The sequence below is a fragment of the Rousettus aegyptiacus genome, unplaced genomic scaffold (genome assembly GCF_014176215.1).
Source record: "Rousettus aegyptiacus isolate mRouAeg1 unplaced genomic scaffold, mRouAeg1.p scaffold_m13_p_6, whole genome shotgun sequence".
Taxonomy (NCBI): domain Eukaryota; kingdom Metazoa; phylum Chordata; class Mammalia; order Chiroptera; family Pteropodidae; genus Rousettus; species Rousettus aegyptiacus.
The window spans coordinates 106,389,383-106,411,334 of record NW_023416309.1 but is presented as its reverse complement, the minus strand read 5'-3'; the positions used below and the strand labels follow the sequence as shown (position 1 = coordinate 106,411,334).

The 21,952-nt window shown below is 38.2% G+C and overlaps 1 protein-coding gene across 1 annotated transcript in view; it reads right to left on the bottom strand.

Moving 5' to 3' along the window:
- Positions 1-6,497: 6,497 nt before the first annotated feature.
- Positions 6,498-21,952, bottom strand: part of GNA13 (G protein subunit alpha 13) — a 34,587-nt gene continuing 19,132 nt past the window's right edge. Inside the window, exons 3-4 of the mRNA XM_016143676.2 lie at positions 16,358-16,408; positions 6,498-10,602 (exon numbers count right to left, since the gene is read on the bottom strand). Coding sequence (XP_015999162.1) covers positions 10,030-10,602; positions 16,358-16,408 — 624 coding nt within the window. The 3' untranslated portion in view covers positions 6,498-10,029. The remainder of the gene's footprint in view (positions 10,603-16,357; positions 16,409-21,952) is intronic.

Below are 21,952 nucleotides of genomic sequence, written 5' to 3'. Positions count from 1 at the left end.
GCTTATACTTTGCTGGTCAAATACAAGGTTGTCCTTTTACTTCTAAGTGTTCATGGACAGATTTTCTTAATATAAAAAGTAACAGATGCTCTTTGTAGAAAATTTAGAAAATGGAAAAGTATAAAGACGACAAATATCTCGTGATGACCATCACTCCAAAAAAAATAAATAAATAAGTTAACATTTTGGTATGTATTTTCAGTCTTTTTACAAACCATGTGGGGTAATTGAAGGCTCAAATTCTTATTTTTTTTAAAAAAGCATCATTATTACTTATATATTTCACATACTATAAAATCCACCAATTTAAAGAGTACAATTCAGTGGCTTTTAGAGTAGTTGTAGAGTTATGTAACCATCACTACAGTCTAATTTGAGACTAATATCATCCCCAAAAGATACCACCAGCCCCAGGCACTACTAACCTATGTTCTTTATTTATAGATTTGCCTGTTCTGAACACTTCACATAAATGGAATCACATAATTGTAAAGATTAGGCCTTGCCTGGCTTCTTTCAATTGCGTAAAGTTTTCGAGGTTCATCTATGTTGTAGCTTCATTCATTTTATCAAATAATATTCCATCGTATAAAGATGCCACATCAGTTACTGCACACTGGGTTGTTTCCACTTTCTGTCTATTATAAATAATGCTGCTATGAACACTCATGTGCTAATCTTTGAGTGGATGTAATTTCAGTTCTCTTGGGTAAACACCTAGGACTGAAATGGCTGGATCAGATGGTAACTCTAACATTTTAAAAAACTGCCAACCTGTTTTCTAAATGGTTGGTACTACTTTACAACCTGACTAGCAATGGTTGAGGGTTCCAATTTCTCCACGCCCTTACCAACACTTATTATTGTGCACTTTTTTTGGTTCTAGACATCCTGTTAGGTGCGAAGAGGTATCACACTGTGGTTTAGATTTGCGTTTGCCTGGTGCCTAATCACGTTGAGCATCTCTTCACGTTCTAACAAAAGCTCAAACCCTTATTTGCACATTGCTATAAAAACCTTGGTCACTTGAGGACTGTACTAAAGACAAGTACTAAATTGCCAGTGAATAAAAGCCTGAGGTTGAATAGCCAAGTGCCCTTTCTGGGCGCTGCCAGCAGATAGTTTTGTAAATAATTATGAGGACGTCCTTGGACATAAGCTAGAGAATATCCCTGGACACATTAAACTAAGAACAAAAAAGACCCCCAAATCTAGGTATGTAAGAGTAAAACTAAAATAAAGCATAATCTTACAATGCAGGAATAAAATCATTTTACTATTTTTATTAAATGGGTAAAATTATTTACTATCAGATTTTGAGTGATCCTCCCCAAACTGAGGCTTATTCATGCAATACCAGTGATCCACAGAATACAGGGTCAGTTTAAAATTTTTCTGGTCTGTTGTATGGTGCCACAGGGAAGGTGTGGTTCAATTCTGTGGAAATCTGGAAGATCTTTGAGATGTTGGCTTTATAATATCAGAGGATTTCAGAACCAAACTCACTGGTGTCTGGGAAAAAAAAAAATCAGGCTCAGCAGTAATCTGATTTTCAGACATTTGAAAACAAAGTGAGTGTTATTATCATTGTTGCTATTGAAAAAACAGTTCACATGACCAGTTCGGGCAAGAAGTTTAATTAGGAAGATATAGGTAGGCGCTAAGTGAAATATGCGACTATATAAAACAATTATCATCTGGGCTTACACTAAGGACACGTTAATGGATGTGTATAGGGAAAACTGAGTAAATAAACGGAAACATCAAAATTATTTATAGTTGTTGTGGTAGCATAGTAAGACTAGAGGTTAGTTTTGAGTAGCATATAGAGACATTTTATACCAAAAAGGTGTCAAACAGAGGATGTTCAGGAACTTCTGGATTCTTATCCCTGCACTGATCACTAAAAAAAAAAAAAAAAAAAAAAAGAAGGTTCTTCTTGGAGAAAAAAAGGCAGAAAATCGAGTTGGATTCAAGTCAATCCTAATAATGTTTTGGTGACTAATGTGGACTGAATGTTCACCAACCCCCACCCTGCCCCGCCCAGCAAATTCATATATTGAAGCCTTATTCCCAAGGTGGTGGTCTTTGGGTGTGGGGCCTTTGGGAGGTCATAAGGGTGGAGCTGATGAATGGATGTGTGCCATTGGAGGCGGCCAGCTAGCTGTCCTGCTGAGTGAGGATACAAAGAGGAGCTGGCAGTCTGCAAACCAGAAGACCCCTTCTAGAACCTTGTTCACCTGCACCCTGATCTCGGCCTTCTGGTCTCCAGAACGGTGAGAGAGAAACTTGTTTGTAAACCACCCGGTCTATAGCACTTGTAATAGCATGTCCAACTAAGACAGTGAGCATACAACAAATGGTCATGAATCTGAAAGCTCCAATGAGTTTTTGAGGCTATCAGATCCTAACTTTCAAACCCCAGGAAGACAAACACGATCTTGAATATCTATGGCAAAAAAAAAAAAAAGAGAGAGAGAGAGAGAGAAGAAAAGAAAGAGAGAAGGAAGGAAGGAAGGAAGGAAGGAAGGAAGGAAGGAAGAGAAGGAAGAAGGAACAGGAAACCAACATCAAGACATACAGAACTCCACGAACGCACGCACCCGCCCTCACCTCCCACACCCTCAATCCCTCCCTACCCACACCCCCCTTCCAGACCCCCACCCCTACACTCCACCGCACATCACCCCAGAAAAAGAAAAAGAAAAGAAAAGAAAAAAGAAAATCTATGGCTTGTTATAAGGAAATTCCCCATGAGGAAAAGCATGAAGGAAAAAAAAAATTAATAACCATTAGGGGGAAATTTTTAAAAAACCTATTGAGTTATCTTTATGTCCTCAAATATACTTATAATTTCATCCATGCAATAAGTCCCTGTCTCTATTATTTCAGGAAAAAATGAAGACCTTATCATAGGAACTCTGCGTTGACTATAATTCTATACTTATTATGCCATAATTGTTGTTACACATCGCAATATTTTACAAGGCTTTCAAGAATCTGAATATAGTAGAGACCATGAAAGCTGTCTAGCTCAACCTCCTTCTTTCTCAGATAATCGGTCTAATCGGGCCACTCCTCAAGCTAGTTAACGGTCAGCTGCAAGGCCACAGGTCCGCACTGCCAAGGCAGAAATCCCTCCCCGCCCTCCACAGCCAGGTTTCACTCGGGCTCCCATCCCAGCTCCCTTGTGAGTCTCCTCAGCAGATGCTGTGTTGATTGCTCGCAGGAAGCCAGGTGTGTCGGACCGGCATTCTGGGAGCTAAGAACTGTGTGATGGATGTTGCGTTCACATCACAGTTCAGCAGAGGAGCTGAAACGTGAACATAGGTGGCTTCAACGTGAAGTAAGATGGTTTAGGGAGGAATAAGATGGGATGGATGCTCGAAGGAGGAAAACAGCTGCTAGCCTCAGGTGGGACACCTTCCTCCAGGCAGGGGCTTGAGGGGCGAGTAGGATTTGGACGAGGCAAAGAGCCAGAGAAAAGAGGTTTGGGGGAAATAGTGGTCTAGTTTAGTTGGAATGTTGGTGGGAAAGAGAGGCTGACTCTCTATGTGCCTGTGATATTGGGCAGAGTTTGAACCTTACTGTTACACAGACTTAAGAGAGGGTTATGCCGTTACATACACCTGTGTTAAACTGATGCTCCTTATTTCCCTAAGGCTGGACATCCAGTCCTTACTCTGTACTTTTTTTTTTTTTTAATACTTCTTGGTTCTGGGGATTCAAATGCTCAAGTGAGTTTAGATTCAATTTTAAAAGATCTTAAATCTCTAAAAGAAAGCCTTTAACTACCTGTTTCCAATTTACAGGTTTTTAGATATTTGATCTGTAGGTATTTCTAAGTCCAAACTTTTCGATCTCAGTTTCTCTTAGTACCAACAGTGAAACTTAACATTAATGGTAAAGCTTTGGAACAGAATTTTTATTTGCCATAAAGGCCTGGAACAAAGTCTCAAAGTACAGCCATTGACACGGAACATTTTATTCACACCTGCTTTGCGATTCCAATTGTGGGGAAAAGGTCCTTGGTTCTGCTTTGGGGGAAGAAAAGTACATGCTCAGCTTTCAACAAATGTCAGTTAAAAATATAAACGTGCCAAAACTTATTCAACGACTTCTAATTTAGCTGAAGTTAAGGGTAGAGATGAGTGGTCTGATAGGATCTGATGAAAATGGTACTTTATCTCTGTGGTCCCCAAACACACATAACCCAGTCTAATCATGAGAAAAACATGAGAAAGATCCCAATAGAGGGACAATCTACGAAATACAGGCACAACTCAGAGACAGTGTGGGTTCAGTTCCAGACCACTGCAATAAAGTGAGTACCACAGAGAAGTGAGCTGTAATCTTGCTGATTGGAGGGGCTTGCTTTCAATTTGTCAAAAAGTCAGCATCTCTGAAGCACAATAAAATAAGGTATACCAGGACCTGACCAGTACTCCTCCTCCTCAAAACTGCCAAGGTCCTTGAAAACGAGGGAATTTGGAGAAACCAACAGCCAAAAGGAACCAAAGGACACATGACAAGTCAATATAACACGGCATCCTAGATGGATTCTGGACAGGAAGGGGTCATTAGGGAAAAAGTAAGGACATCCGAATAAATAGGGGTTTTAGTTAATATTGAAGAATCACTATCGGTTCATTCATTATGACCTATGTACCACACTAATGCAAGATGTTAACTGGGTGTGGATCATAGGGGGACTCTACTACCTTGACAATTTTTCTGTAAATTAAAATTGAAATAAAAAATGAGTGTTAACACACTGGTTGGTTTTGAAAACACCACTTCAAATACAATAGACATGGTAGCATTACTCTTGCAGGTGGATAAACCGTGAATTCAAAAAATTCCAGTACACTTTCAGCAGTTCCAAGAAGAGCAGAGAAATCAATACATATTGAGAGTCTGGGAACTTCCTTGGATGAAGTGCACGCCTCCATCATTAGTAAGGCAAAGTTTATAGGGTAAAGTATGGTTGGAGATCTGTCGAAACGGCTTGTCGTGCTTTAAGTCATTAAACTTCACTTTCAAACTCTAAACTAAGTTTCTGTTTTACACTTCGCATTTCTCAAACTATTAGTTTAAATAACATCATAATATTGGATAGTTTATAAATGTTTATTAAATGTCAGTAATCTTTACAAAGCAAATATTAATAGCAATAAGCAAAATTTTTGCAAAATATGTACAAAAGTAAAAAGCCTTAATGAACTAGCAACTCATTTTATAAACTCAAACTGTTCTTTCCATTTCCTTTAGAAATAATTTATTGCCAATCCTAAACTAAAGCACTGACAGAAAATAATTTACAATATCAGATAATGTGCTTTAATTCCTGGAAAGTTATAAAAAGATGTAAGTATAAAAAAAAATCCTAAGCCACAAATACTTTTATACAGAGCTGATACAAAGCATGTTTTTGTTCAGTACAGTATTTATAAGGTTGTTATGAAATATACTTTTTGAAAAGGCTTCTCGTGGTGAATAAGCTCTCATGGCGTTATAGTATAGAAAAGCCACTAAAGACCTTTTGCGCTTCTGCTTTCAAGTAAGAGGTAAAGAAAGGGTGAATAGTTTGTTGCATTGTTCAGTACACTTCCAAGAGTTAATCCCTGCCTGCCCTCTCCCTTTTTCCCCTGGTACCATCAAAAAGGCATGACTGAGGATAAATGCGCCCCTTCCTATGGCAAGAAATAGTATAACAAGCTTCCAAAATACAAACCCAATTCAGATACCAAGCAGCATATTTCTATCATGACATTCACTGATTAAAATTTAATGCATAGTGGATCCTGGGACACTTTGATCCATCTGGAAATTTTCAACAGCAGATTTGGATATCAACCCAAAAAATACTGGCCTATCATTAATGCTTTTTGATCCATATAAGCTCTGGCATTTGAAATTAGATGGTCAGGACTGGATAACACAAGAATGAACCTATTTAAATGCTAACTATACATTCAAGTACAGACATAAGAATGCTAGCGGTACACACACTGCACTTCAAATGAGGTTAACAACGTGCCAGCCTAAAGCTAGTATCGACTTGCTGGTACTTGAAGAAGCCATGAAGTCCAACTTGTTTAAAATATTCAGGCTTAGTCTTATACTCCAATATCTAGTATGAATTTATTTAGCCCTAACCTCGTACCGTAATATAATGGGTATATACTGTTTCATTTGCTTTATTTAGAACATGGAGACACATACACACCCACTCGCATACAATCCTTCCCTCCCTCCCTCATGTTTACTAGACCGAAAAGCCGACCTGTTTCCTATCATTAAAAAAAAAAAAATCAGTACTGTTAGTCAAGCAGCACAACACATGGACAGATCATGTGACTAATGGAACTTAACCTGTTGGAATGATGGGAAAGAGAAAGTGACCCAGCACTAAGTCAGATCTCCAACTGAATACACATGAAAAATTTGTTCTTGATTCCTCAAATAAAACTGAAAGAAATGAAAAGGTAACAGAGTGACTTTCTCTAGATTTATTAGGGAGTTTGTTACAAATATTTGTTGGAGCTTTACAGGCATGATTTCAAGGATTGAAACAGAAATTAAGAGTTAACACTGATATTTAGCCTTCTCATTACACATACAGAAATAACATTGCTACAAATTGCAATGGAGAGAATTTTGTTTCAAACAGCTTGGTTTGGGGTTTTGTCTAAATGTATCATTATATAATGAAAGCACCAATTTGAGGGCTTCTCAAATAGTGATTTGACTTTCAGAACACAAGAGAACATAACTTGGTAACTTTATTCTTCATATAAATAAGGCATAACCGGATATGTGTGCTAATGGCTGAAAATACATTTCATCAAAAGCATAAATACAAGTATTTGGGTATACATTGGAAGGTAAGATTTACTCATTCCTTCTTAGAAAAAAATTAGAGAGCATGTGATTTCTGTTGAATCTAAATCAATACTTCTAATCATTTCTGATATTACAGTCATCTTACTTCCTTCCACTTTAAACCAACCACTGCCACCAACTGAACAAGGATTTCCCTAAACAACCTAACCTCACTTGAGGGATTCACCAGAGGATCTTCACTCTGTAATACACATGCCAATGACACTTCAAAGAAACAAAAGCGAATGATCTTTTTCACTTCACCTTGCCTTCGTGGGTTGTGACTGCTCTCTAGCCATCAAGTGCCCTTTTCAGACAATAAGATTGAAATGAAGATTTCAACCTAATATTTGGCAGAAAGCAATAATTCAGTTTATTAAAAATAATGTTTTCTAAGGCGTGCAGAAGTATGCCTTAAATTATTTGGATATTCAGAAAACACTTGACAAAACATTTCCCTATAAAAATCAAGGCTGAAATTTGTGGTGTTCTTTCATTTATAAGGCAACTCTGTATACTATAAATTTCTTCAAGGTCAATGAAGACACTTGTGTGATATTTCCTAAGAATTAAATGAGAAGACATTCAGGTTTACAAACAGAATGTAATAGAGAATTAGGAACATTTTATTTCAAATCATAACCATGAAGACTTAGAAAATCTAACACACCAAAAACCTTTCAATTTAAACCATTTTTTAAGAGATTATGGGGAACCTGGCATAGTGAAAACTGAACACCCTTTTTATTTTGTTCATTAAATTTCACCTCCCTCTTTATATAGTGGTATTTCAAAAGAATCTGGTTTTCATGATAAAGGTATAATGACTCCTTTAAATGGTTTAAAAATACAGGATATAAAAAGTACAGACTAAAGCTTTCAGACTGAATCTTACAGTTCTACTGAGTGTCTAAAGAAGCCTGTCATTAAATAAAAGTAATTTACTGCCTCAAAATACAGTCTAGATTTCACTAAAAAAGAATGTTGACTCTGAAACATCACATGCACCAGGAAAGAAAAGCGTAAATGCCCAAAATAATACCATATCTATTTGATGTTTCAACATTTCTTGGTGGTAGGCAACGTGGGGAAATGTGCCGATTTCTGCTCTGTCAGGCGGTATTTATGGTTCACATTGCCAGATCTTAAATATAATGTAAATAGACTAGGTTTGCTCTTTACACAGGGAACTTACTTCATCTTTCGCTGGAGTTAAATATTGTTTTGGCCATTCAATAAAACTCTGCTAAATTTACACTCAACCAAAAAGTCTAAATGTCACCGTGCACATATTCAGATATTCACCAGCACTGAAATCATTCTAACTGGATTTGAACAAAGTATTCTTTTTGGAAAGAACCACTAGCTGTGGAACTGTGCGACTGTGAACTGGCATTATCATGCTGGGCTACAGACCTGTAGGTCATTATTACCAGGGCATGAAAACTCTAGAAGTGACCAGGGACATGATTCATGGTGGAACTTCAAATGCAAGAACAGTCGGTCCCAGTCTTGCTTGCTGAAAAGCCCTACTCTCACACTAGACAGCAAGACAGACCAACAGCCCCTGTCTTGGAAAGGCTGGGTGACTTACATTGACTCATCTTTCAAGAAATTTCTAGCCAATAAAATACCTGAGAACACAGTCAGCTGTACAGTAAAGTGACAGGTACGGTCCTAATCACAATTTTCAGGATAAGGAAAAAAGCTGCCAAACTTTCCAAACTGCTACCAGTCTTGTCCATCTGTTTCTCTAATCCAACCCTAACACCACACACCATCTACAAGGCAGTACCTCCAGGACAGCAAACCAGCCAGCCGCGGGGACGAGTTCGCCATGAATGGGTCTGTAATTACAAAGCTGCTTCTTGGGCATGTTTTCATTTGGTAAGTGATAGAGGGAGGTTAAATGCAATCATCTTTTAGTGTGAAGTAAAAAAACCTACTTATTCTTAGTAGTATCCTTAAAACATTCCAAATATATATCAATAAAGCTGGAACGTCATAAACAATGATACAAACATGTACATGCTATGTCTTTTAGGGACTACCAAGAATGATCAGGAATCTGAAATAATACTATCTTGAATAGTTTTGACAAGGAAATACTGTCACTGGCAAGCTCCAAATGAACAAAAATCCCGTAAATGCCACAATCTGAGTTTATGGGGATAAGACAGGAGTGCAAAAGAAAGATGTTTGTGATGGGCCAACACTGACTCCGACGGTAAGGCCCCAAATCATCTGAGACAGATTTAAAAGTCTGAGAGTAAAACATGTAACTTTCTAGAAAGGGTATGTTTATTCAGAAAATTCTGTCCTCAAGAAGCTGCTTGCCAGTTTTCGATACTGCGATGGCCAGAATGTTTTACACATGGCACTTCTGTCGCATGATCTTTAAATATGAAAAGTGCAAATTATATTTCACTGATAATTTTGATCAAAACACTACATATGGCACTTGTCTGCCTTTTGCTCCCCCGTACCATTTGTGAACTTTTATTAGCATCAAACCAGAAATCCTTATGTAAACTTTAAAACACTAAAAACATTACCTTTAGAAACCACAGAAAATGAAAAACAAAACAACTGATGTATATAAGCAATTAAAAATACACGAAGGCTAAATCTGTGTAAATCTACAGAATGTCAATTCTAGGATCAAAATTTTTTCCAATAGCCCTTTCAAAATAAGTCACCATAAAGCTAGGCACAAGTGTCACTGCTATGTGCAGGGCAGACAAAAGATATGTTACTTGTTTAAGAACTGAATATTCTTAATCTCATACCTACAAATATTTAAGGACACCTTCTATACTTGGCACTACAGGAGAATTCAGTCTGAAAAGTGGAAGAACTTAAAGCCTGAAATACACCTCTCATCTGAGGTTTGGCAGGAGATTACACTCCACTCTAATGGAAGCCACAGTGAAGCAGATCAAAGCCTGAACTTCGGCACGCACTGCCGATGTCATTCAGTAGCTGCAGCCACAACCAAAGTCCGCAAGAGGAGGACTCAGATTTCCAAGGCGTTAAACACAGAACCAAGGGTTTTCTAATTCCTGTTGTAAACTATTTTAAAAAACAAAACAGAAAACAATCAAAAAGACAAAAAAGGCATTAAAACAGCAAGTCTTTTGTACATCACTGTAGCATAAGCTGCTTGAGGTTGTCGTGAAGGATAGTATCCTTCACGTCGCGGAAAACGAGGCGGATGTTCTCCGTGTCGATAGCAGTGGTGAAGTGGTGGTACAGGGGCTTCTGCTGCTGGTCCCGGCGTTTGTTCCGGAAACATTCCACCAGGAATTTTTGGACGTCTCTTAAGCAGTGGGGATCCCCTTCAAATTCTAAGAAATAGTCTTTGATGCTCACAATTTGCACTTTCTCCTCAAGCAAATCTGTCTTGTTTAAGAAGAGAATTATGGAGACGTTGCTGAAAACCCGGTTATTGACGATGGTTTCAAAAATGTTCAGAGATTCTGTAAGGCGATTGGTCAGTCGATCTTCCATAAGCACCTGGTCAAATTCACTTGAGGAAACAAGGAAAAGTATTGACGTCACACTGTCGAAGCATTCAAACCAACGTTTTCTTTCCGATCTTTGACCACCTACATCAACCATTTTAAAAGGAACATTTTTAATTTCAAAGTCGTACTCATGAATGCCTTTGGTGGGCCTTCTGGCAAACAAAATATCTTGTTGTGATGGAATATAATCCTGGAAAAGAAAAAAAAATGGTTTTATACTCAGCAATCCCGGAGTAACTAGACTTGTTAATGTTCTACTAAATGATCCAGTGAATGGCTATGCAAACAAAATTAACTTTTTAACCCTTTTCCTGTTTGGAAAAAAAGAGTGCAGCTTGCTGCCAGTGTTAACTTAACATCATGCACAGGAATGCTACGTCTTCTGACATTTCCAGCGATCAAGAATTACTGTATTTTGTAAATAAAAATACCACTACTAAAAACAGAATGCTATAAATAGAATGCTGTCATTTGTTTCCAAAGACAATCGATATACTAGAGCAAGAGCAATGCTAAAATAATGTTATAAACAAGATATTTCGTGGCAAACTCTGGGGGTAAGGTTTGGACTGTGATCCGTGAGTTACCTCGGGGTAAATGCAGCCACAAGCCCTGGCGGTGAGTATCCCCAGGGCGAATGGGAAATGGGTTATTAACACTCCTGCTAACAGCAAAGCACCAATACTATTGTTCTCATTATAAAATGCCAAGATCTATTAAAATGCCAGTGTATAAAAACTGGGTCAAAATTCACTGCAAACGAGCAGCGCCTGCTGTTTCCATCACCTTGGCAGTACTACTGATGTTTAGGTCTTATCTGCCAACTATCTTCTGCTGAGTGTCCACTTCAGTTTTACTCGCCATTACCTAGTCTTAGTTTCAGCCAAAGTGACCTCACTGCTCACATATCCACCTGGCTCCTTGACCCCCTAAAAAGCAATGTCTGAAATGTCAATTCATGAAAATCACTTCCCAGTTCAAGGTTCTGCCTCTCTCTCTCTCTCTCTCTAGTCCATTCTAAACATTCCTTTACTGTGTGCCCGCCTGCAGGGGTACTACAGGGCTCACTCCATGCTACTGCTGATGCTCTACTGTGTGTGGATAACACTTCCTCTCCTATAACTAATCAACTGAATTTACTCTGGGCCACTTCCTAGGTTTGTTTCCAGTGAGCTGTGTTCCAGCTTTCTCATCTACTGACACAAGTAGCCACTTACTCTGTCACTCCTTTACCTGTGAAAGGAAGGTGACCATACCTGGCCTACCTGCCTCTGAGGGAGAGCTGTATGTTATGCAAAGATCAAAAGAACCTTTTTCTGTGAACAGGATGAGACAGTCCGCAGCTGCTGGGCTCAGGAGCTATCAGAGCTACCTGCCCCACCCCACCCCCCCAACAGCACACTTCTTTATGCAGCGTTAACGGGTTCCCTCTCTGCTCAGGCTAGTATTTCCCCATAAATCTGACACCGTTTTTTGGCAGTACTGAACAGGAGAGCTTTTAATGCTCATCATCAAGGTCAAATAGTTTTAAAAAGCAAGGCGAGATTTTAAAACAATGCTGACTGTTATTCACAATGCTGTATTTTATACCTTTCCAAATAGTGAAATATGATTTTAAAATGTCATTACGATGTGGAGACTCATCTAAAAATGGTACATTGGAGTTAAGAATAAAAAAAAGTAAGCAGTTCTCAGTTATCTGTAACCCACAGCAATTTATTGAAGAACTCCAGGACTCTGACGAACGTGCTGGGATCTCCATGCTTCCTCGTAGCTTCTGTTCCCGTACCCACCTCCTTTACTCATCATCAGCACACACAATTTTTAGCCCCCTCCCCCACTTTTGCCTAACATGTAATCATGAACTGTTCTACATGCTGATACAGTTGTATTTCACTTAAAAGAGTATGAAATATAGCAAATGGATTGTGATATAATTTACAAAAACATTCTTTAACTAGCGGTCATTTAGGATGTTTCTAATTTTTTGCTTTAATAGAAATGCTACAATTAAAATTCTTGGGCAAATACTTTTTTTTTTTCTTTTGGACTATTTCTTGAGCCTAAATAACCAGGACTAAGGTTATGAGATCGAAGGTTATAAACATTTTGATGACCTTGGACACTTAACACTTGATTGCTTTCTAAAAAGATAGAATCAATTTACTGTGCCTTTGGTGTGCCAGCTGCTTAGAAACACACCAGCCCTGAGTTGCTCTTTTTTAAGATAATTTTTCTAATTCCATAAAAAGTTCTTTGTCATTACCTTAATTAGGAGCTAATAATGTAGTTAGGAAGCTAAAAGCTAATTCATAGGAAGCATAAAACATAGGACAATGTAATGAAATCCTAAATGGTCTGGTAGTAATGGCGGTTAGGACTGTGGATTCTAGAGCCAGTGCTCCACACAGCAGAGGTGTGACCTTGGATAGGTCACTTAACCTCTCCGTCTCGATTTCCTCATTTGTAAAATATAACAACATCCACAGGAGTGCTATGAGGACTAAACGAGTTAAATAGATGAAGTGCCTAAGGACCGTGTCTGACAAATATGTTATGTGTTACTAGTCTTGCTGTTCCCACTGCACCTGCCGCCGCCACCACCACCACCACCACCGCTGTAGAGGGGAAATCGAGAGTCTGCGACAGCCAGGTAAACTTCCATTCAAGTCTCTTGAGCGAGTCTCATTTTTAAATGCTCACCATTCATTTGCACTCGACGATCTCTTCACAAACACAACATATTAAGAAAACTCATGTTCTTCCTTACCAACTTCTGTTAACTCCAACTAGTGTGCTTCCCTTTCTACTTCCTGCCTCAACAACAACGTCGGCATTTTTTAAGCCCCTCCATCACACCTTGGACTTTTCTCTATCATCTCCTTTCTTATATGAAATCCTGTGGTTCCTTCTTTGAATCTTACATTTCCCTTTCCTCCTTATTTCCACTGCCCCACTTTTTTTCATCTCAGGCATGAATTATCTCTTCACTAGTTTCTCTGCCTTGAATGTCTCACATCTCCTGGCTCCATCTCTGAACCACTCCCAGACCAACCCTCCTGCATCATGACTTCAGAACTTACGGTGCACTTCCTTACTCCATCAGATCCAAACTGCCACCTGGCTTTCATGACCCTCCTTACTCCCTGTCTTCTAGAACCAGCAGACTGTGGTACACTGTTGAGGCTCAGCATAAAGCCTAACCACAGGCCTGCACAAAGCTTCACACTGTGATACCATTACCTGTCCACTGATTGCCATGACAGTGCAAATGCAATGATCAATGCATCCAATACCAAGCTCCTGCCTTCTAGAGATCTGTTTTTATGTAAGAACCAAGAACTTCACGAATCCTTTGTCAGACAGACATGCTGCCTAAAACTAAATGAGACGTCCAGTTGTTTCCCATCTTGGGCCAGATCTCCTCTTGCAATATCTAAATCAAACCTATCCTTCAGGGAGCTCAGGTTCACTTACTCTTACTGGCTAGCTCCAACCTCTCCAGCCAAAACATCTCTCTCCAGCCCATGCGTTAATATTATCTTCATGATCAGTATAATTAATTGTCCTCTGCTGGTTTTATATATGTTAGTTTTGTCTCTGATTAAAATGAGTTCCTTAAATATAGGGATCAAAGAACAAAACAGCTAACACTGAGCATTTATTACATGCAAGGCACTCTTCTGAGAGCCTTGCTGGGTGCTGTGGACTGAACTGCATTCCTCCCCACCCTAAATTTACTGAAGCCCTAACACCCCTTATGTGATCATATCTGGGGACAAGTCTTTGCAGAAGTAACTAAGTTTAAATGAGGTCATATGGGTGGGGTCATAATCAGACAGCATTTGTGGCCTTATGAGAGCAACGAGAAATTCACTCCCCTCCTGTCCTCACTGTCCCATGTGCATGTGCTGAGCAAAAGCCAAGTGAGGACACAGTGAGAAAGCCACTGCCTACAAGCCAGGAAGAGTCCTCACCAGAAATCGACCATGCTAGCACCTTGATCTTGGACTTCCAGCTTCTACAACTGTGAGAAATAAGTGTCTACTGCCTAAGCCCAACCCCCTCTCCCTATGAGGTCAGTTCTCTTACTCTATGACATGGATGGAAAAAAACTAAGGTTCAGAAATGCCTAGGGTCACATAGAGGCAGTCTGTGACAGAACTGGGATTAGAACCAGATGGTCTGGCTACAGAACACATGTCCTTGACCCCTGTGCTGTTTCACCTACCAGAGGGTCATGGAGCTTGGCACACAGCGAGGTTTCAATGGCCCTGGTACTACAGTCAAAGATGGAGAAGCAACTGCAATCCTGTGACTTGTCTGACGTGCACAGAATGGGTGGCCATCTGTAGCACACCAGGTTTATTCTCCCCTCCTTTAGGACCACTCACTAATCATGGCACTTTTTTTTTTTTTTTTTTAAATCCCAGATATGGCCTCAAACTTCCTAACAAAAGACTGTAAGCAGCTAGTATAAACTGACTGAAGCTGGCATAGAGTTATTCATTCAAAAGCTTTTGGCTGACTGCCTACTGTGTGCCAGGCCCTGTCGCTGGGCATTAAGAACTCAACTCTTCGCAATCAAAAGATGAGGTCCTTGCTCCTATAGAAAGAGGTAGGTAAAAAACCAATAACTGTATAAACAAACAATCTGTAACAAGAACAAAGCAGCCTAAAAAAAAGGCTGATTGAAAACAAGAAGAGGGAACGTACTTTGAATGGTGTGCTCAAAGAAGGCCCATCTAATCTAAAAAGGCAAATTAAGAAGAACAAGTCAAGTCAGCAGTTTCCAGGTGGGAAAATATGAAGCAACCCTTAAAAATTAGTTTATCCAACAAGGCTTCGCTCCATTTGGCCTATACTTAACTTTTTAAAGGCTTTTATAGTCTGACCACATGGAAAAGTGACAATGAAATAAAAAGTTCCACTGATGTGGACTGAGTAAACACAAATAAGATATGAAGATCCCAATTTCTGGAACACCTGAGTCTAGGAAACAGGCAGAAGAAAAACATACAGGTGTAAAAGCACACAAATCTAATTTAGCAAAATAGAAAATAAGGAAAAATACAAAAATTGTCCTGCTAGAGCAAAAAGAAGGTACTCTCCCACATGTCCGAGATACATTAGTACTTTTCTACTTGCAATGGGTTTCACTTTGCACTCTCCTTCAGTTCTATTGTTATAGTTTAAAACCTCAAAAAAAATCATTTAAAATTTATAAAAGAAATGTGCTTTAAGAGCAGGTGAACAAAGCTATACCAAATTTCACAGGTAACAAACGACTCTAGGGCAATGGCTTTCAAACATTTTCTAAGCAACAGAAACCTTCCTTTCAACGAAGCTCCTGCACAAGTCCGGCACGGAGAGGAGACAGTGCGGCTGCTCGGCCCGCAGCAGGCCCGGAGCGCCGGGGCCGGCCACGGTGCAGGGGAGAGCTGCTGGCTGGGGGTGATGGGTCAGGAAAACCACACTGTCTGAGGGAGACCTCCCCTACGTCATGAGTCTCTTCAGCAGGCCTCGGAATCAGCCCTCCCACACTGGAACTCAACACAAAGGGGCCCGAATTGGAAAATACCATTTGTTTAAAGGGTTTTAAATCAATTAACCAATAGTGTTCTTCATGTTTCTGCTTACCAAAAAAAAGAAAAAGAAAAAAAGAAAGCATGAAGTAGAACAGGTAATGTGTAATCTCCTTTTCAAACACGAACTTCTTTCTCTGAACAGTTTTGTGCTTTCATAAAGCCATGGACAGGGTATTCCTTAAGGAAACGGCAGAGAACTGGATGATGGAGGAAAAACGAAGCAGGAACAGTTAGAACACTGCCGCCAGGAAAAAGGAAGAAGCAAATAGCTTGATATGTACTTTTTCTAAACTTCCTCACATCAATATACCAACTACTGCTTTTGAATAGCAATAAACATTCCATTTAAACACTTACTGGTTCTCCAAGTTTCTCCAAATTATCCAGGAAATATTTCACAGATTCGCCCTAAAAACAAGAAGAAAACAAAGTTATTAGGGAGTGGAAATGGAAGATTTTGTTATAAGTTTATATTAAACTGTCTCATATACTTAATCCAAACAGTTTGCTTAGTCACCAGCTTCCGATTGAACAGTAACCCCGCTAAAAACGTATGTCTGCCTCTACCACAAGGTACCACAGACTAGTTAATTTCACAAATGCTTTATTTACATAAGTGATACCCTCAAGTGATCATCTATTTTAATAGGATTACATGTATGCCTATTGACGTCACTATGTATCCAAAGGGAAGATGTAATTAAAAAGTGAAAACTGCTTTTGAGATAAGCATACATCTACAACCGAAATTTAAGTGGGACTACTTTGCCTACATTTTGCTATCCTAAGTTTATACCAATGGTAGTTATCTTTGGAGATAGGAATAAATTAGAAAGGAGGTGAGAACACCATATAATACAATCTTTCAGTGATCAGCCAGAAGATTTAATGTAAAATATGCCTGGAGATACATCTTGCTCCGGAAGATTTTGAGTAATGCTGCAAGCTTCCCGTCTCCAATAGGTCTTCTTTTCCGAAGACCAACCTACTCTCTCTGAGCCCAGATTTCTACTGGACCTCCAGGCAATTTCAAACAACTGAACTGTATGAGAATACATTCCTAAATGGAAATTTTGAACAGAAGACAGACAGATAAGAGGGTAGTAAGTGACGGTAGATGACATTGCTTTTTTTCTGGACCTGGAATTCTAGTATAGTATTTATAGCATCTAAAAACAATTTTTAGGAAAAGGGAAAAGAAAAGTCTTCAAGGAATTCATTTTAGGTTAATAAAGAGATTTGGTCAAATCTATACAAATATTTTGCATTCTATCATCTATTTTAATGAGAAAATAACATTCTGTGTTTTGATGGATAACATTTATAGGTCAAAGGGAATCTAAGCCTAACTTTTAAATAACGTCAATATTTACTTATAGGATTGTTTATACAACTCGAATAAAGTTATACATTTAAAGTACTTAAGAAGTAAAATTCAACTAAAACACTATTCCGATTAGTACTGCTGTTTATCTTAACTAATTGTCAAATAAATGAAAGTTAAAGTAACCTTAAGATGAACATATTCTCTAAAGCAGCAAGCCCCACTCCTCCCTCTTGGAAAATAAATGTTTATTCCTGACCCACTGTTTCGAGGGTATAGGGAAACTGGTATACTCATTCTAGTGACCTTGAAAATTCAAACTTTTTAGAAAGTTATGAGTTGTATAATTCATAAAACCTTTAATGAGCTCTTGCCCATTCTATGGACTTTATTCAACATAAACAAAATGATACAAGCAAAAAGATATTTTACTCAGTTGTACCTATGATAGCAAGATTTCGAAGTTCATTTTCCCCCTTTGTAGGAGAACGATCTAATATTTTGGTATACTAATAACATTATAAGTCATCAGATAACAATTATTTTGATACATTTGCTACATAGGAAATATTTATACCAGTAAATGCTAAATTAGACTGCAAAGTGAAGGTCCTCGACAACCATGTACCCACGAGATTTTTTGTTGGCTTGGCCCTAACACTCATTTGGCAGCAAAGCCTGACCTGAATTGATGTGAGGTTCTTTATAGTCCTTATTTCTTCTACTTAGTGAAACTATTCAAATGTTTTACTGCAAAAAAAAAACTGTGTATATTACATAACAAACAATACATGCACTATATTTCCTTTCTGAAATCCATAAAGTTCTAAATTCCCTAACAAATCTGAAGTCAAGGATTTATGATGAGAATGTATTCTGTATCTTTTGGTTTTAGCTATTTAAAAGACGGAAAAGGCAACTTCGTGGCTCTGAGTGACTATATTCTACTTTCGGAAAAAAGAAAAAAGAAAATTGAAAAAAGAAAAATCATCCCTATTTGTTCTTCTCTTGGTACACAAATATAAAAAAAATCTTAAAAATTCTTTTCACTGAAGCTTCCTGATTTAATCTTCTTCCCTAAGAGGGCATCTTAGATCTTTTGGGTTCAATTACTACATTTGTTTGTTTATTGGGAATTCCTAATCACACCAAATGGTAATTACCAAAATCAAATGATAATAATTATAGAAATGTGCACATGTTCCTGTTATTAAATTTCAACTTCTACTGAAGGAAGTTTCATTAGTATTATTTACAAGTCCTTTGTGCACTCTGTGTAACTTTGTGTAACACTAAAATATTATAACTTACTTTGACTCATTTCAACGTGTGGGCTATCTCTAATATTTGAAGTCCTAAATAAGGTGCCCACTGCCAACCGACTATATTTTGTATTCTTTACCACTCAGCCAGTATCTATTCAAGGAATATAAATACTTTAAAGCACTATTCCTATGAAAATACGTTTTGGTTTAAAAGAACTCCCCAAGTTCATTCATCATTTTATATTGTAGATGCTACTGATTCTTCTATTAGTAAGAAAAACAGGGGAGACACAGAGGCTCTGCAATATTTTAATACCAGTGATTCTGAACTAAAGCTTCATACTGCTGAGAGATCAGGTTGCCCCAAATTAAGCTACTTTGAAACAGATGATTTTAAACACATACACAAAAGTGCATGCAAATGCACACATGCATGTAAGAACATAAATATGCTATAAAAGAATGAATGTTCTTCTGAATTAGGTAATTTAGGGGAAATTTCTTACAGCAGCTTTAAAGAGTTTTACTGGAAGGGAAAAACTATCTTTTTATAATCTCAAAAAAGTTCAAAATTAAAAAATATAAAATGTGTGTTATTTGCAATTTCACCATGAAGGACTTGGAAAATGCATAACATCTGTTCTCTCAGTAAGCCCAAGAGTCTGGTCATTTGTTGCCTTGTTTGTGCTTTAGTGCCCTTAGGTAAATTTTATACCTAGTTCAGTGCCTTGGCACCTGGTAGCCTCCTCTCCTTCCCCAAGTGTTTAGTGAAAAAAGTATGTATAACAAGGGAAAAATTTCACTCAAATATTTTTCTGACAGTTTCAGAAACAATCAAAAGTCTTCTAGCTAATATTAATATTAAGGGAAAGATATGAATTCTAGTTTAAACTTCTCTAGGCCTCAATTTAATCAGTAGTAAAATGAGGAAGTTCTGTGATTCAATGGATGGTCACTGAAGTTCTGCCCTAGGCAACAATTTCAGATTGTACAACTGATTTGAAGTTCTTCCTTCCTTAGATCTTTGTGTCTATTAACCTTACATTCTCCTTTGCTGTGACTCGTTTGAGTCTATTTACCTTAAATTCACTTTTGTTGTGTTGCTTAGTTTCTTGGCTAATACGGAAGAAAATAATTTCACATATTGGACAAGAAATATTATGTGTTTAAGACACACTTTTTGTTGGTTATAACTTGAGACTCACTCCATTTTAACTTTTCCCAGTGTTTTTCGTTACTGAAGAGAATTTTTAATAAGATTCCCAAGAAAAGCCATTTTGCATTTACCACTTTTTAAGTTTAACACATTTTATGTCATCCCTTAGTTCTTTTTTCTCTGTTCAAAATTGTGAGATAACTTTCAAGGTTATTGTAGTAACCCTGAAAAGTATAAAGTAGCATGGCACTCTAAAAATCTTCCAGTATTTCTTTACCCTGTGGATATGTAAGTTCCACCTAAACAATGGCATAGCAGCCAGTGGACTTGGGTTGTAGTCACGAGATAGGCTTTGCTATTGACAACACCAACTAACAATGGTGAGCTTATGTTAACTCAAGAATAGAATGACAGTTGAAATTAATTAGCTCATGTCTCTTAGAATTTAAAAATTTTATTAGTTCTATAAACTACATATTTTATATCAACTACACAAAGGTGCATCTAAACTAGAAATGGACTCAGTGTTGCCCCCATTCACAAGAATCATGTGTTACAAAGATGCTTTCTTTGCTTGCAAAGACAAAACAAGTCAGAGGATCTGGGTTTAAAGGTAACAGAAAAGCTGAGAGGAAAAAAAGAGAAAATATCATCTATTAAACAAATGTGTAGTTCTAAGGAGACTTGGTGATTTATGTGCCTGGTTACTGAACTGGTGACAGATTTATTCAATGCTCTCTTCTGCACCGCTAAAATATATTAAGGACTAGAATGAGAATGTACTGCTTTAAAAGGATGTGGAATTTAAGCTGGACAGCCAAAGAATACACAAGAAAAAACTATCCGCTTTTTTAGAATATACTCAACTACTGGCAGCTTTATGTTAGTAGAAAGGGGGCAACTCTACTTATACAATTTAGGTACAAAGTAGAGATCTTTAACTTCAAAATCTGATCTAAACTTCTAAAATCTGTAGAGATAAAAAAATACATTGTTTTTTAAAAAGGCACACGTATTCTAAAAGAAGTTTGGCACTATGTAATAGGAGCTTTTAAATGGTCCTCTCACAGTACTACAGAAAAAGTATATGCCAGTGCAAATGGTAGTGAATTACCACCGTGGCAGAAGGAAAGGTTGGTGGAGAGCCACTGGAGTGTTCCTTCCATGTGTATCTAGTCTAAAGCTAGGGTCCTCTGACCATGACCCGCAGGCCAAACCGAGCCCACTGCCCGTTTTGTACGGTCTGTTTCTAAATGGCTGGACAAAAACAAGAAAGAAAATCAAATGAGTATTTTGTAACATCTGAAAATGATAGGAAATGCGAATGCCTGCCCACGCACGGGACTGTCAGGGAGCACGGCCATGCCCGCGGGTGCACTGCCTACGGCTCTTCCACGCCCCGGCAGCCCCGGCAGCGGCTCTCTCCACTCTGCACTACAAACCGCGCTGGCTCGGTTGTAACTTGAAAACGTGTCAAGTGCCACCAGTATTGCCATACCATGACTTTTTTTTTTTTTTTTTCCTGCTAGTGCACACTCATTAAAATGAAAAGCGAAAAAGAGGGCTCTACATGCCATGCTTTTTAGGTACAACAGAATGTGGATAATTTTGATATCAAATTAGATAGCATTGTTTATTAAGCACTGACATTGTAGCTATGCTAAATAAAAAAAATGTACATCTACATTACCAGACTAAAGCACTCTTCAAAATAATCTCAACTCACAGGAAAGCAATGGTCAGACAACTTACAGAATTTAAGATGAAATAGTTACTCAAAGCAGAATTTCTTCACAAAAGTAAAACATGAAAAAAAAGAAAGTGCAACCAAAGTAAGCTTCCAAGTAGTTCAGACTTGTCAGTCAAGCAAAGACTACCATTTGTTGCTCGGCTGTTTACGCGGAACCGACGCCAAGTTTGAAGTGACTGAAGAATTGGCCTGCATCAGCGGTTTGTGCAGAGGGACTACGAATGAGGCTCATTTCAAAGAAGCTGAGAAAACACTAAACCAGGACAACATATATTGTAACATGCTAGGGTGCGTTAAAACTAATGGTGGTAAAACCATGCGTGCAGCAGAGAAGAGGCGAATTTACAGAGATTTCACAAATGGTTATGCACTGCATTATTCAATAGCAAATACTTCGTGGGAAACATGAATTTAGCATGTTACTGATCCAGTAGTGTCAATAATAAATTTAATTGGC